At 42.1% G+C, this 16850-nt stretch overlaps 1 protein-coding gene across 7 annotated transcripts in view; it reads left to right on the top strand.

Moving 5' to 3' along the window:
* The window catches only part of adgrb3 (adhesion G protein-coupled receptor B3), a 116870-nt gene that overhangs the window by 59902 nt on the left and 40118 nt on the right, over positions 1–16850 (top strand). For 6 of the 7 annotated variants that reach the window (XM_070977386.1, XM_070977384.1, XM_070977385.1 and 3 more), the window contains 6 exons: positions 1501–1665; positions 2199–2300; positions 7737–7843; positions 8816–9010; positions 10867–10935; positions 13997–14105. In XM_070977386.1, the coding sequence (XP_070833487.1) occupies positions 1501–1665; positions 2199–2300; positions 7737–7843; positions 8816–9010; positions 10867–10935; positions 13997–14105 (747 nt within the window). The remainder of the gene's footprint in view (positions 1–1500; positions 1666–2198; positions 2301–7736; positions 7844–8815; positions 9011–10866; positions 10936–13996; positions 14106–16850) is intronic. The other variant, XM_070977381.1, reaches the window with a different exon arrangement.

Here is a 16850-nt window from a genome sequence, read left to right as displayed (position 1 = left end):
TCATAGATGTATTAGAGGCTCAAAGATGTCAGCTTAGTGGTCTCCATCAGGCTTTGAATTGTCTGATCATATGAAGGGCCTGAGCACTCTCATAATCTCTTGATGCAATTTTCACTGCTGCAGCATAAAACAGCTGGGGTTTTATTCTGTATTTCTCTGGTATGTGCGTGTGTGTGTGTGTGTGTGTGTGTGTGTGTGTGTGTGGCAAATATGGTTCCCCTCAATTGTTTGAAAGTCAGCTGAAATGTTGTGTAACCAGTCATCCAACCTTATGCTCCTTTGGACCACTGAAGTAGCCGTAAATGCTTGTGAATGCGTACTTTCAATTTGTGCTTATGATAATGAAGCGGGAGACGCTATTGTTTGCCTCTCAGTGAAAGGATGCATTATACAATTTATTCATTTCATGAGGCCTACCTATTTAGCAATTCTTATTTGTTTCCAAGGTGAGAGATCAAACATTAGTGAGGCAACACAGCCTGAGCCATCATTTAACAAGTCAGCACCATGTCCGCAACTGCTAGAGGCATTGTCTTCCTTTGTGGGGGAAAAAAAAAAAAACGAGTTCAAAGCAAACCCAATATGTTTTTCAGAAATGCTCAAATATATCTTTGAGCAATTCAGTGTGCTGAAAAGCAACAGACATTCTTTTGAAATGAAACAAAACAGAAGTTAAAAAAAAAAAAAAAAAAGCCTGACTAATAAGTACAATACAGGCCTGTGCAGGGTTTGAATCAATGTTATGTGTTTCAAAATTGGGAGAATTTCTCCAGGACTGCTGGCACAATGATCTCTTTGAAACTCATGAGCGTGCATCTGTCTGAGGAATCAGCTGCTCTGATTTGGAGCAGAGGCTTCAGCATCTACTGGGATTTGATCAGTGTCTCGTGGATGGTTTCACACTGGTTTTGTTCTTTTCTATCCTCCGGAAGCGATCCTGACAGAGGTTAGTTGTAGGACACGAAATAGCCCCGCACGTGTGAAGGAGGGGGTAAGTGGAGGTTAAAATGAGAGCAGAGTTTGTTTCCTGCTCACAGGGTGTTGTACCTTTCTGTTCAGACAAGGGCATATGATTTACTACATTGCTGACGGGGAGCATCTGGTTTTTCTTTTTTTTGTTTGTTTTGTTTTTTTTCTGTCTAATGCACAATTTAACAGTGTTCATTACAAGGGCATAAAACATGCTGCTGGTTTTGAAAACTTCAGCATAAATGCCTTTTTAATACTGGCAAAGTGAGGCAAATAATCACCACTCACAGAACAGCTTCTTTAGCCGTAAAACACGCACACCCCAGATTATTCATGTGCTTTTCAGTTCAATGCTCGGCTGGCAAAAGAAATAAATGTAATTTTACATATGACACTGTAATTAAAAGCTTGAATTGCAGAGAAAAAGAAATTGTCATAGAGATATATCTTTTTAGTTGACGTTCTGTCGGTTTTGGGCAGGTTTTCCACCACCAGAGTGTCTCTTTCTGACCGAGAATGATTCTGTTTTAGCTAATGGCCAGTGGAATCCTTGGGGCCCGTGGAGCGGCTGCTCTAAGTCCTGCGACGGCGGATGGCAGAGGCGAGCCCGGGTGTGTCAGGGGGCAGCGGTGACCGGGCAGCAGTGCGATGGCAACGGAGAAGAAGTCAGAAAGTGCAGCGACCAACGCTGTCCAGGTGAGCCAAAGGATAATAAGACTCGCATCCGAATGAAAGCGGGGAGATAATTATCTCTGTGGGTTGAATGACATGCCTCGTTACATGAGATCAGTTAAAACAGGATCTGAGGAGGAGATGCAGATAAGCGGATACAGAGGAGGGATGAATGAGTGTGAATATATTCCAGAGCCATTGAAATACAGGTGACATTTGGACAATTTCCAAAATAATCTCTTTCTGAAGTGGAGTCTTAAAGAAAAAGTCCCTTAATACTTCTATTATCTGAAGTAAAAAAAGCACTGTTACACAAAAACACTGAACATTTTGTTTATTATTATTATTATGTATCGCCTACACTCCCAAGAGTTGTGATTAAAGAAGAGGGTACATTTTACTATAATCCCTAAACAGCATGCTGATACTCACTAACACCATCCAGCTTTGATCTTCAGTTCCATACGTCCTTACGTGTCACATGTAGAAATAGTTGCATCACATTGGAAATGCTGAAAAGCTCTTTGCATTGAAGCTTGCAACGCTTTGCTTTTCAGCACCGTATGAGATTTGTCCCGAGGACTATGCAGTGTCCATGGTGTGGAGACGGACGCCTTCGGGAGAACTGGCCTTTAATAGATGCCCACCCAATGCCACAGGTAAGGACATGAGCAACACCATTCATTTGTCACCTTTTGTTATCAGCGCCTCTTTTCTAAATGCTATAGTGTCTTCTTAGTCTTTATTATTGCCCGTCTTCCTTCTCTGAAAGGCATGAGAAGTCTTTGTGACCCATCCTGTGGGTATAAAATGAAAAAAAGTAGTCCTACCATAAAAGGCGACAAAATGGTGGAATACATTTTAATATGTATGATGCGGAATCAGCTTTTTGCTAAACCGTGCAATGGCGTGATTGATCGAACTACATTTGACTTAATTTCAGGGGATGGCTGTTTGAATCACAATGATTTGCCAACAAGTCACTTTATAGCGGCAGAAATAGCCTGCAATTTTACACTAGTGTCATAGTATCACTGTTTGAACACACATCACAATGTTAGTCATTTGGCTACATTATGTGGAATGATTTCAGCCACCATAGCAAGTTATCAACAAGCCTGTTACATTACATTACATTTCCTGCCTAATCTGTGCGTGATGTATAAAATCACCCAAACATTGTGATGATAAACCCATATCTGCTGCCAAAGTCGTGTTTCTCCATGTGAGGAGAGGAGAAAACACATATCTTTTCATCCCCTTTCCACATGCAGCGATGTAACTCACAGCTGTGCCTGCCGGTGCACAGCGGAGGGCCAAAAAAATGCTAACTGTGATTCTGAGAGCATTGTTGAAGAAATGCACACCGAGGTCTGTTTTCAGACAGCGAGTAGAAGCTTAAACATGTGCATGGCGAGAAGAGCATTAGAGCAGAGGATGCAAGGCGAGGCTAACACTCAGCTCTTGAAAGGAGGAGAAAGGAGGGAGGGAGAGGGGGGAGGATAAAAAGGAATGCAGCCTCTGATAAAGCTGTTGTGATACTTTTGTTCTCGCCGAAGGTCAGTTTGCTAACAAAACAGGAGAGTGCGGCGCTGCTGGGTGCCAAAGTTACATGTTGGTTGGTAAGCTGTTGTTAAGGTGTTCTAAAAATCGACATTTCCTACACAACCATAAAATAGCTAACCGGCAAAGTAGCTGTAGTAGCAAACACGCTGTCATTCACAGATGGCTTACCCGCGGCAAAGTTACGCAGAGTAAGATTTAGTAGCATGACATTAGCTTTCTGGCTTGACATTAGTTTTATGGCTAATAAATGTTTGATACTATGAAGCTATTTCCAGCACACAGAGAGGCCTTTTTTCAGTTTTTTTTTCTTCTTCTCTGATATGATGTTGTTGCGAATAACACCTTTGCTGATTAAGAATTTCATTTACACCAAGAGGTGTCCATGTGTGCCAGATTCAGGTCAGTCAGTCCAGGGGAGACAGACCCCTCCTTTAACCAAACTAATTAGTGTTCTTTACCGAGCAGAGTCACATTCATTAATTACATTAATTACATTTAAAAGGAAGTCAACATTGCATTGTTGTGAACTCTGGACATTAATGATTAATTTACTGCACATTTTTTACTGATATGCAACTGCGTTTGGACACTGGTGCAGAGATGTATCTCATTACTGCAGTCTGTGTGCTACTGTGATCACACAGCAGATCATCACATTCTGGCACCTGACAATAAAGCAGAGCTGAATTAATAGTTTAATTTCAAGGTTATTAATTTCTATAGCACCTATATGTACATATATGTGCAAAACAGAGGTTGTGGAAATACAGAAAGATTAAAGTATGAACACGTTTGAATATAATTATTAATCCAAGGCATCAGATAAAGATCAAAACACTGTTAAAGCCAGAGGAGGTGCATCTTGAAAGCATCAACAGACACAGCTGCACTCAGTGGAAATAAAGCAAGATTTAAGTGTTGTGATAAAAGGGTGAAATAACAGCGAGCAGACACACACACACACACACACACACATATATATATATATCATGTTTAAGCACAGTGCATCCCTCTGTCAAAGCTGGCGCTGACCACTGGAACAGAGGATCATGATGTACAATGATTCAGGTCGGGTCAAGTTTATCTGTGAAGCCATTAATCACAGTTCCAGAGTCAGCAGGTTTCACAAATCCCACGTTGTCAACCTATGAACCAAAACAACACCTCCTAATCTTTGACCTGTAATTAGGTCAAGGTCAAAGTCACTGAAAACCCATAATGAGAAAAATGTAAAAAGAAACCCCTCACAAGCAAACCTCGTCCTTCCAGGGCAGTCAGACATGTGATTGCCGCTGAGAGCGGCTAAACAAAGATGAAATATTGATCAGCAAAGGCAACGCCGCGAAATGTGCCACATGAATGCGGGAGGTCTCCTTGGGTGAAGCGTCCAAATGTGTTAGGGGGCATCAACGCCTACTCAGCCCGAGTCACCGTCGTCATCAAGGTCATCATCGCAAAAGCACCCAGCGCAGGGGCGTCAGCGCCGCCTCGGTCATCACGGATGACAACTGCCGCCAGAGGCGAGAGGGGAGGAGAAGTGGGGAGGATACACACACACACACACAAACACACACACACACACACACACACACACACACACACACACACACACACACACACACACACACACACACACACACACACACACACACACAGATGGCAGATGAATTTGTTCGCGTTGTATCACTCAAACAGAGGTTCATGCACAAAGTACATTTGCAGCAGCCTTCTGTCTAACTAGTCAGACTTTCCTGAAGAGACTGGGTGACTTCCAGGCGCCGCGCAAGGCGAAAGCAAAAGGCAAGAAGAAGAAAAATGCTGTTAGAAAATGAGATGCTTGAATTTCTTTAACATACTGCACAGAATTCTGTGAGATGTACTTTTTGCATACTTAATCATGAAGTACTGGACATTAGTGTATATATAAAAAAGAATAGCTGGTATGGTTTAATATTTGATTTAACTTTGATTCACTGTTTTTTTTTTTAGCTTTTTTGTGCCTGCGGTTTTGTCTGTGCTGACACCTGGAGTTACTTTGCAGAGGAGATTTTGCATGTAAAAGCTCCTATGCTTTTATCTATGTGCCTGTCTGATGAGAGCCCCAAATCTCAATTAAAGTTTGCATTTCTCAACTGAAAGAGGGAGAAATTAGAGCAAGTGAACCAGAAGCTGTTAAAATCGTCACAGGTTTATGCAGAGAAGAGACTCATGGAATCCTTTAGAATGGACGCGGTCATTTTATGTGTGATTTTTTAAAGCACATTCATTGTCCGAATACGATTGGTAGAGGGTAGTTCGAAGTTGGATTCTTTCTCAAAAGTAGGGGATTTTGTTGTTTTTCTGCCACTGGATGATATTCAACACTTTAAGTCCACCAAAGTCCTTGTCTGTGAGTGTTTTCAGACACCTCTTATCTCTGGTAAACACTTTTTTAGCCCGCCGTCTTGGGGAGGATTGTTTGAATAAAAACTCTCCTTTAGCAGCAGCCGAGTCGAGGATGCTGTAAAACTGGACAGCGACAGGTCAATGCCTCAGTGGAGTGCAGCCTTGGCTTTGAACAAGTGCATCTCCACTGACCTATATTTCATACTCAACCCACTCTACATCACTGATGATGCAAGGAGAGACGACAGATTGATGCAGAATCAAAGCAAAAGCCTCACATTGCCATCAGTGACCGCGTCTGATCCCACCACCGACATGGATCAAAGCCTGAATCACTGAAGAATATAAGAATATATATATATTTTCAGAACATTTAAATGGCAGAATGCTTATGCACCTTTTATTTCATTAAAAGGCAGTAAGTGTGGTCTTAGCTTCTATACAGCTAATAAAACACAGCTAGGATTTTTATCTGCAAAACTAAAGAAACTTGAAAAGAGCCATGATCCAGGCTTTTCACGTCTTCCAGTGAATCCACATTAGGACTGCAACATCATACAGCATAATACTGAAATGAAAGCAGACTAAAGGTCATCGGGCATTCTTTGAAAACATCTTTCTATAGCTTTTGATTTAAACTCATCTTTCAAATCAGCGCAACAAGCAGATCCGCATCTGTCATTCGAGGAACTTTCAAGCATTTCTTTTTAAAACAGTTCTTGAATGTGACCTCCTCTTTGCGTGATTAACATTTTTATTGGCTTTTTGATGGTAAATATCATTCACAAGCGTAGATGTGACAAATATCTGGTGATAGGACAACCAGCAGTATTAATGTGACCTCTTTTTACTGCTTTGTGTCTTTTTGCCAGTTCCCACTTAAAGCGCGAGTCTTTCTCCGTTTAGTGACCTTTAGGAATGTCAGAGCCAAAAGGCTGAAGTGAATCTCTAATTTCTCTACATCGAGCCATCATGAAAGATACTTTTTACCAATTTCTCAAGTGTGAAAGCCAGAAATATGGTCGAATAAAAAATGTGAAAATATTCCTTTGACTGCTGGCGTCCTTAAAAATAGGAGTCTGGATTACAAAACAAAATAAAAGCGCCCAGGTGACGCCAGTGTGGATGGAGACGGATGCGGTAAGAAAAGCAGTGGGCTTCTCCTGCTGCCCTCTGGGTTGTCTCATGGTGCTGCATGGGCGCTCCCGGCGTATAGCGATGTTTTTGTGTGCACTCATGGCTTCAGTGCCTATCACCAGGTAGTAGCTGTGCAGAAGGTGGGCGTAGGAGGTGTGGTTTTGATCTCTCTCTGTCTGTGTGTGTTAGCGTATGAAAGAGCAAGGGAGAGAGAGAGAGAACAAGAGATAGCGAAGGGTTTATGTGAAGCACGGATGCCAGGGGAAATGTTTTGTACTGTGGGAGTTTTCCTCAGGATGTCAAGCACCTGTGTTGGAGCAGTGGGGTGATGTGTGAAGTGCACTCCACCAGGTCGACAGCTGGGAAGGTGTGATGTTGGACCCCTATGTGGGATGTGTATGGCAATGTGGGCAGATATTGGGTGGTTCTGCTATTTCAGGATCACTGTTTAAATGCCTGACAGCTATCACAGCTGAGCTGCTGCATGCTCGAATAATCCACTGTAAGTTGTACTAACACGGCACACAGTGCATATATTAAAAGCCATGGGACTGTGTCTGTAGCTCATAATATGAAACCACTTCTGTTCAAACACTGCAGCACTTTCCCTCCAGAAACCTCTCTCTCTCTCTCTCTCTCTCTCTCTCTCTCTCTGTAATGTGCCTCCACTCCACTGCAAAATTTAATGGCCGACATCAAATTTTGATGGCGAGTGATGGGCAACAGAAATGGACAAAAGGGAAAAAGATAAGCCTTACTTAAAAAGTATTAATATTTCTGTCTTCCTTCTCCTTTTTTGTCTTTCTTCTTTTTCTCTATGCAACTCCCTCCACTCCTCCGCTTCCATCTGCCTTTCTTTTGCCTCTCCTTTGGTCTTAATCCCACACACCCCTCCACTCCCTGCCCCCCTTCCCCCCTCCACACTCTCTACGCCTGCATCCTCATCTCCCCTCTCATCCCTCTCTGTCTCCTCTCCAAATCTGTCGCTGTCTCTTTCCCTTCCACAGGCACCACTAGTCGACGCTGCTCTTTGGATCACCGTGGTATGGCCTTCTGGGAGCAGCCCAGCTATGCTCGATGCATAACAAATGAATTCAGATACTTGCAGCAATCAGTAGGTGCAAAGTCAGCTCCCTCTCACAGCCTCTGTTTCCAATGCATCATAAATTACGTCCCCGGTGTTTTTCCCATCCTCATCGCACTGTAGCCAAAGATTAACCACTCTCAACAGAGGAGCAAATTAAAACACTGGTTTTGCAATTTTTCTCCGTGTAATGAACGGTCATCATCAAGTGCTTAAACTATTTGATTTAGAGCTTCTGGCATGTTTTCACCTGTGTTTGTCTTGTTGCTTCAGCTTGTACTTTTGCCCTTTCATGAGCACTGAAAGAAGTGTCTTTCCTTACTCACTGGATTTTAAATAACACCTATTACAATGCATTACAATGCAAGTTTGCATTGGACCAGGGTAGCAAAGTTGAATGGTAACAGTCGTCTTTTTAATAAAATCCCCTTTTTTTATCAAAAGAACCTGTGCTGAACTCTCTCTTTCATCCTTTTTTCATCTCCTGTATGAATCTGAATCACTAAAAAAAAAATCTTTTTTTTCCGTCCATTTTAGAGAGCTTTTATTAAATATGCTTTAGCTTTAGTGTGTTTGCCCTTAGTCTGAAAACACAATAGCATATCCACTAGACTAGGAAATTTTTGTAAACCCTCCATCACTGTTAAAAATAAAATAATTCAGAAGAGCTGAGATAGCACATATAGCGCTGCACCTGTGAACGTGTATTTATGGACATAAACCCTGTGCAATGATGTGAAATGTCATTTCGCTGTGCAATTTCTGCCTAAATGTGTGCCTTCTGCTCCAGTTAACTCCTTTATTCATATTGGCTCATTTCAAAACATCCGTGAGGCAGAATACATTTTGTCCTGGCTTAGATATAAGTGTCACATAAAGGGCCTCTGCAGAGTTGAGTCTTTCTTCCTGATTTTTTGCAGTCCATTTACTCCAAAATGTGTAGCTTAGCTCATATCTCGAGGACACCGATACCCCAAGTTCTGTCTTCTCCTGTTTTTGGAGGTTCAGGGGCACCTTGCTAAGGGCCAGAGGATGCTGGCGGGGGATGGGATGTCCCAGGTCACGAAAAACCTGCTGGACCTCACCCAGAGGAGGAACTTCTACGCTGGCGACCTGCTGTCCTCTGTGGAGATCCTTCGCAATGTGACGGAGACCTTCAAGAGAGCCAGCTATGAGCCATCTTCAGATGACGTGCAGGTAAGTGGACAGCGGGTTGGTTTTAACACTAAGACATGGATCTCTGTGAATATGTATTCATCTCCTGTTGTGCAGTGACAAAATAATCAGCTGGATAAGGGTAATGCATTATGCAAAGGAAAAAGGTTTTCTAACAGGTCTGGAGCAGCACAAAGGCTGACAAACACACCCGTGGCTCTATTGTATCAAGAGATCTCCTCCACGTCCTAAGCTGTTTCATCTCATCATGTTAGGGTTGACTGCAGTCTTGATCCTCTTTATGTCAATAGGATGATGGAGATTACAGCTAAAGCTCCACCTCCATCACCAATAAGATAATTTATGTCCTCAGTGCTGTGACATTTTCAAAGACACCCTTCTCGGCTCTCTTTGTGGTTTTTGTGCTGTCCTTACAATTCCTGTATGTTTTAGTTTGTGTGTGTGCCATGTGTCTGGCTCATGCTGTTTTTTTTGTGTGAAGCTAAATGTTACTCACCATTTGATGGCAACAGCAAAGCCAATTTTGAAAAACCTAATTCTCCATTATAGATCTATTGGAGATTTTTAATCTTGCTTTGTTACTGCATCAGGCTCGTTTTGTTGCTGTTCTCCCATGCAGATGGACTTCACATTAGCAAAGTATCCTTGCCCATCAGCCATTTTCTGTATGGAAGAAAAGTGCTTCAATAGTGTGAAAGTTAATTTACTCATTGCTGCTTCTACTCCCTAGGAAATTTCTTTTTTCAATATCACAAAATACTCCTAATGTACTGTCTTTGAGGTCTGAGGAAGTGCTAGTGGGAAAATATCAAATAAAATTAGATAAAGAAAGGAAAAACAAACAACCAAGATATCTAAGACAAGTGATGGGATATGTCGCTGTTTTAGCTTTTGCATCTTTTTTAAATGTGATAGGACTTAATTGGCTTACAGCTTGTGCGTCAGATGTAGGTAATTAAGTCATCAAAATGTTGAACTCAATTATGCACTTCCAAAGCGCAGTGGTATTTATAAAATGTAAGGGATGCTCTTTTCCTTAGTTTTCTGCACATTTATCAACAGCTTCCACGGGGCGGATGGTGTATGGTCTGCTGATAATATTCAGCAGAAATAAAATATCCAAATGTGCTGGCCATGGATGGCAAACCCAGAGCCCATTCAGCCATTTCCTCACCATAGAAAATCTTTTAGATGAGGAAAGCATCCTGTCTCTGGTTATTATGAGAGCTCTATAGTGTGTGTGGGCAGACAGGAGAGCAGTCAGCCAGCCCACCCCCTCCGTGTGTCTCTGCGCTAATGCAGTGTTAAAGTGGGCACATTACCACCAGAGGGAGCATAAGCATTCAAGTAGAAAACAAGATAGCCTGTGTCAAGAGAGAGAGCCACTCCCTCAGGCACATTGTAGACCAGACGAAATAACAAGGCTAAAGATCAGACAGGGGGTCCTATTACCACTGCAGGCATGCACCCCAAGCAGCCCCGACTCTCCGCTGCAGAAGAAGACAATCCACGCATTCCCTTTCATCTCTTTCTTTTTTTTCTGATTGCAGCTCGTGCTTCTCCCCTCTAGCATTTAATGTTTGCTGCAAGCTGCAGGGGGGGTTCAAGGTGTATTTTTGTCAGAGCCGGTTCCACAATGTCCGTCTTTTCCTTGATGGTTCACTGTAATGGTCTCATGGTTTCAAATATCCTGGTGCTATTGAGCCCTGCAGGGACCGTCGTTATTCCCTTATAGAAATCCCTGTGACTGTCAGTATACTATCCTTTTGCGAGCGCACAGTGTTTATGTGTCATGATTTTAGAAAGCATCTTGCTGCAGTGCCTGTAATACTTGTGTGTGGGTGTGTTACGTATTTTCCCTTTCATCATCTCCACAGAACTTCTTTCAAATCATCAGTAACCTCTTGGAGGAGGAAAATAAGGAGAAATGGGAAGATGCACAAAAGGTAAGCATGTTGCCGTACACTTAGTAAATAATTCAGGTTGCGGCATGAGCATTGTGTGTCTCAAAAATCGACTCGGAGCTTGTTTGCAGCTGTTCCATCTGAGCAGCAGAGATAAAGAAAAGTCAGGTTTGGTGCTGAGACCATGTTAAACTTACACATATCGCTGCAAGAGGTCTTTCAGCGGGTGTGACATCTGGCCTCATTTAGAAAGCAAGTTCCTCAGAGCTCCACTTGGTGGCAGCAGCACTGCCACACAGACTGTCCAGCGATTAGCACTGCAGGACTCACATCCTGCTGCACACACATTGTTTCATCCAGCAAATGAACATCATGGCAACCAGTGTGAATAGGCCATTAGTTCAGTTGAATTTTAGAATAGAGACAAACAGTTCCACAGTACCACAGCAGCTGAGACTCCCCGTCAGCCTCTCTCTGAGGTTATAAGGCAGCTGTATCATGTGGAGAAGCACTATGATAACATACAGAGGACTGCAGCACTGCTGTAATGTATTGCAGATGAAAGTTTGAGAACAGAACACTTTTTCAACACTATGTTTATCCATGGAGATTGGCTTCTGGCTACGTCCTCTGTCGGAAACATCTCTCAGCTCGAGAGGTGGCAACTCGTGTCTTCAAAACTGCCACTGGTGCCTGAGACAACCTGAAGCCTAGAATCACGCACATCCAGACTCTGACAGAGATACCATCTGTGATGACTGCGAGTCTGCAGAGGGCATCTGCTCTCTTGTCACCTTCACTGGTAAAATGACTTAAAGTAGGTATCACTTGCACTGTCATGCGACTGAGGTGGCGTCTTAAAATCAGTCAGATCTCTTCTTTGTGCCTCCCTTTCTCCATGCCTGACTTCAGGTGAGATTGTAGGGGGGAATGCAGGCAGTTCAAACTCTGCCATGAGTGCCAGTCCTGAGTGTCTCTGCAGGCAGTAATTAGGTGTTTACTCACTGCAGCTTCGGTTTGGCAGGCCCCAAAGGTAGGTTGTTGGTGAGAAGAGCTCACAAATGAGCAGTCTCGTCAGTAGGAATGCGTCAGAGAGACAGAGACAGACGGCTTAGAGGAAATATAGGAATAGAAAACGTTGTCTCTGTGATTGAACACCCAGAAGAGACATGTGTTAATTATTTCTGCAGTTATTAATGTGCCCGTCTAAGGAGTACTGCTTCAGTTTCGGCACTCCACCAAAGGCGACATTAGCTAAGCGAGGTTGTCTGATCTCAGTCGACGATGCCTGGACTTCACAGTTAGCAATTTCTCTCACTGGCTGGCTTCTGCTGCATTAATGAGCTGAGTTTTTACACAGCACCCACACACTGCATGCCGTGGACATTGAAAACGCTCACATGAAACACCTCACTATGAGGTTTTGCTGGCTGCAGAGTTGTCTCTGTGCAGAGCTCACTATATATTCACCTCCTGTCACTGTTACCATGGCAAGGAGAGGAAGAGCTCTGTCTACAGAGCCTCCACTGCAGCCATTTCCCTGCGCTGCCTTCACATCTCACGGTTGCCATGGAGACCAGCCGAATGAGCATGACTGCACTGTGCGTCAGACATGCCGGAAGGGGCGACGTGATGTGCTTTTCTCCCCCACTATGGCTTTCACTCTGCTGTGTCAGAGGCTCTCAACTTCAGCATCACTGATCCGCTTGCCTGGCTTAGCGGCAGCACATGTAGAGGCATGTGCAAACGCACAGCACAAGGCGTTACTGAGGGGGGGGAAATACCTGCCTCAGGTGTTTGTTGAATATCAAGAGTGAGGTGTTAATTGCTTAATGCCATTTAAAGGCCTTTCTAATTGCCTGACATCATCAGTGTGTGCTCACACATTTGTTAAAGTCCTGCAATAATATTTGGATAATATGACACATTTCTCGAGCTGTTTGACATTTTGAAATGTTAAAGCATTGTTCTTTGGAAAGTGTGTTTGAGTCTGGCATAAATGTCGTCATGTAGGCACAGCTGCACAGTCCTACAATCAGTATTCACTATATTCCAGTCAAAGGACAAAACTGCTGGCCCTCAAATCAAAGCCTCTTATTAGATCTGACCCATCATCACTAGATTGGCAGCCAGGACTGCTGTCCAATCTTTTGAAGGTCACTTATTGGATTAGCGTGCCTTTGATTTATTGACTCAGAGGGAAGAGCTGACCCGACCAGCAGCGTTAGTGGTCGAGGCGTGGAGCAGTCCACGGCGCTGAAATCCTGGCTCTGCATTCCCTCACTGAGTGCCGATGTCCGTGAAGCGTCACATGAACCCAGGCCATCACCCTTGACTTGGCAGAGCCTTTCAGAAGAGAAGCCAACCAGCAACTGTGTGTGTAAACTGGGTGGTTGTAGCTTTGATGCTGATGTCACATAGATGGTTCAATCAGGGCTGCCACTGTCTGCCCATTATTTCCAGGCTGAATCAACTCATCATTTGATCTATGAAGAAATGTCCCATTACACTTTTGCAGAACTCAATGTTAAACATCCAAAGTGTTCATGTTGTACAAGCAATAATCCAAAAAAACAAAGAAAATGTGCAAATCTTCATGTTTTAGAAGCTGGAACCAGCACATCTTTTGTCTTTTTTGCTTTAAAAAGGACTTAAACATTCATAAGTGATCAAAATAGTTACAGATTACATTTGTGACGATCATGATATCCATTAATCAACAAATTGTTAAACATAAACATAAAATAATATAAAATCATGTGCAGAAAATGTTCAAATCTGCTGCAGAACACAAGACATTTTAAACTAAATTTAAATATCTGTACTTCTAATACATTTCTCCTTTCTCTTCTCTTATATTCTGATATTGCTGCATTATTTCTTGACTCTTTATTCAACCTTCACACTGTTTAATTTTATGGTTTTCTCTTCTTTACAGCTTTCATGTTTAACTACATGCCTGAAGCTCATGCCTAAAGCTGCTTTCTTTGTCGTCTTTTTCCACTTGTATTTTACACTCCGTACTTCCATCCATCCAGTGATTCTGAATACTGCTGTGCTTGTGAAATCGAACGTGTCTTCTCGTCTTTTGTATCTTGTCCAGATCTATCCCGGAGCGGTGGAGCTTATGCAGGTCATAGAGGAATTCATCCACATCGTGGGATTGGGCATGAAGGATTTCCACAATGCCTATTTGATGACTGGGAACTTGGGTAAGAGAATCAGCCCTCTTTTCCTCCCAGCTCACGGCCACTGAGCTCGTTTTACCATTTATTTCTGCTTGACATGGACACATAATCCCTGTGCTCTGCTGACTCCTTGTGTCAATTTCCCCACCATCATTAATTTAGGATAAATGGCGCGTGGTAAGGGTGGGGGAGTAAAATTACTGCAAATCAATAATGTTAATTAAAACCAAGCTTGTGGTCTTAATGTGCTAAATTCCTATGAAAACACTTAGCACCCAATCCAATATCAAGAGCGTGCAGTGTAGGACCCCACAAGAGGAGAGCTCGTCTCTGACTCGAGCTATAAAGAAAAGCACTCCTATACCATATTTTTATACCTTTATTTTGTGGAATACAAACTAAATAGGAAGTTGCAGTTGTGTCAAGCAAATTGTTCTTGCAGTAGTGTTAAAATAGCAGGTATAGAAGTTTCTTTTACCTGTATTATTCCCTGTATTGTTGTCTAATCCCCGTATCACTGACATTTTCTATCCATCCACAGTTTCAAGGGTCTGATGCAACAATCAGATAAAGTAATATGGCATAATTGAAGGTGAAGTCATTCTGTCTGATGTTGCACTGTACTGCAGTCCTTTGAGTAAGACATGATTAGCAGAGCGTACCCTGAAGCGTGTTGTGCAGAAGTGCGGCAGCATAAAAAGAAGATTGTTTGTCAGTTCCGTGCAAGATTAGCAGTTATTTAAAAGATATGTTGTGGGAGTGTCTGATAAAAGCTTGTGAAATTGCAAGCAAAATTACAAGTTATTCTTTGCAGCTGTAATGAGCTTGGTAGCATTTTTCTTTCTGCACCACTGATTGTGGTCCAGATTATAACTCCCCCTCTTTGGTTAAAAAAAATAAAAGAAAGTCTTTGGATATGAGTATTTCTCTTCCCTAATGCTCTCGTGGGTTCTTTTTGCTTCTGTCGCGCAGCCTCTTGGATGATCTGAGGTCTCTGTGGCATTTCATTTCTTACTCAGCCATAAATGGTGTCTTACTGGAATGGAATAATAGAATTGCGGTTGTGATTTATTCATGCAAGTGAATGTGAGCATGTACAGCTCTGCTGGTAGGCAATTCCTCTGGAGGAGCAAGGTTTCTTCCTTGTGTTCTTTACAATAGCTAACATTTGACCCACTTCCAGCAAACGCTCACACTCAGAGGCTCTTTATGATAATATGATTTCCATAATGATAAATAGGTAGCCTCCAAGAATAGCGTACCAAACATGGTGCAATGAATGCACCCATCAAAATGCCATTACGAAACACCATGAGAGGCATATTAAGTAATGGACACTTGGAAATAAGGCTTGAATGCATTTCATAATGCCAAACAGTAATGACTGCATTCACAGACGTAAGAATACTTTCTCCTATTTTATACTTCTTCCAATTTGGCTTAATGGTAGTCATCCAACCTCATTGCCACTGACTTCTCTTAATGCGCGAAAAAGCATTAACACATGACCCCTGCTTCACACACAATATGCAATCTATTCTGCCAGAATGACTCTAAATTGACCGTTAAGTGTTTTATCCAGATTCATACAAATTCCTCAAGCAGCGGTGTGTATTGCATAGCTAAACTTGAACAAGAAACTCTTATTATATTAGTCGGCCATATGACCATCTGGCCCCCGCTCAAATCTGTGGGACGGTGCATTAAACTGTGTCCATCCATCAGGCACGGAGTGACAGAAAATCTTTCGGTAAACATGGAGCGGTGATGCAACTCAGCGCTGTGTTTCAGTCTTAAGGAAAGCACTGACTGGCATATTCAGGGCCCGTTCTTGAAGGGCCATACTGCAGTTGTTGCATGTGTGGTTTTTATTTTTATTTTCTGCACATCACATATATTTTTCTGCTGGCTATTTTCCCAAGCATACCATCATTTTTCACATTTGAGAATGTTTTTTAGGTCCGTTAGTTTCTATTGAATTCACACAAAATGAAAATTGAATCACAAAAAACCTAAAAATAATGTCTTAATATTTACTTATCAAGAAAAATGTGCACTACCATAATTATGCTGACACGCAGTTAATGTGTTTCCCTGCCCCCCAGTGATCTCAGTCCTATATTGTCAATATATTGACACACTGTCAGAATCTATCAAAGGTATTGATAATAGGATGTCTCTTGATTTTTTTGGAGTCAAACAGTGACAAGACACAAATCCTGGTTATCATTAAATGTCTCACAGGAGACAGAAACCTTTGCATCATCCTGGACGCTGACCTCGTTTTGTTGTCGTCTTTTAGACCTAAAATAAAAAAATTCTTTTTTAGCTACGCCTTTCATTAGCCCATTGTGCCCATCTTAGTTATTATTTTATTCTATTTATTATTTATTGTTTTACCTCATGTATTTCATTATTTTACTGGTCAACCGTTGGTTGTAATGGCTTTTTGTTAGTTGCTGGTCTTGATTATCTTATTTTCTTATGTTTTTTCTTCTTTCTTATTTACGTGTTTGTTTTAATTATGTTTGCTGTCTAATGTTTTACAATCCATATCATTTTTTGTGGCTGCAATGTCCGTTGTAGCTCACACTCTGTGCAGCACATTGTGCTTCCACCTGTAATGAAAATGAAATGTACTATATAACTCAACTTTTGCTTACTTCATACTTATTTTCATCAATATTCTAATATATTGTTGTGACTGAATTGGAAAGTCTTCTCTGCACTGTTGAACAATGACAGTGTCATTTTTACACTTATGCAGAT

Source organism: Chaetodon trifascialis, chromosome 13 (genome assembly GCF_039877785.1).
Source record: "Chaetodon trifascialis isolate fChaTrf1 chromosome 13, fChaTrf1.hap1, whole genome shotgun sequence".
NCBI lineage: Eukaryota > Metazoa > Chordata > Actinopteri > Chaetodontiformes > Chaetodontidae > Chaetodon > Chaetodon trifascialis.
The sequence above is the reverse complement of the archived record's forward strand: the minus strand, read 5'-3'. Positions and strand labels throughout refer to the sequence as shown.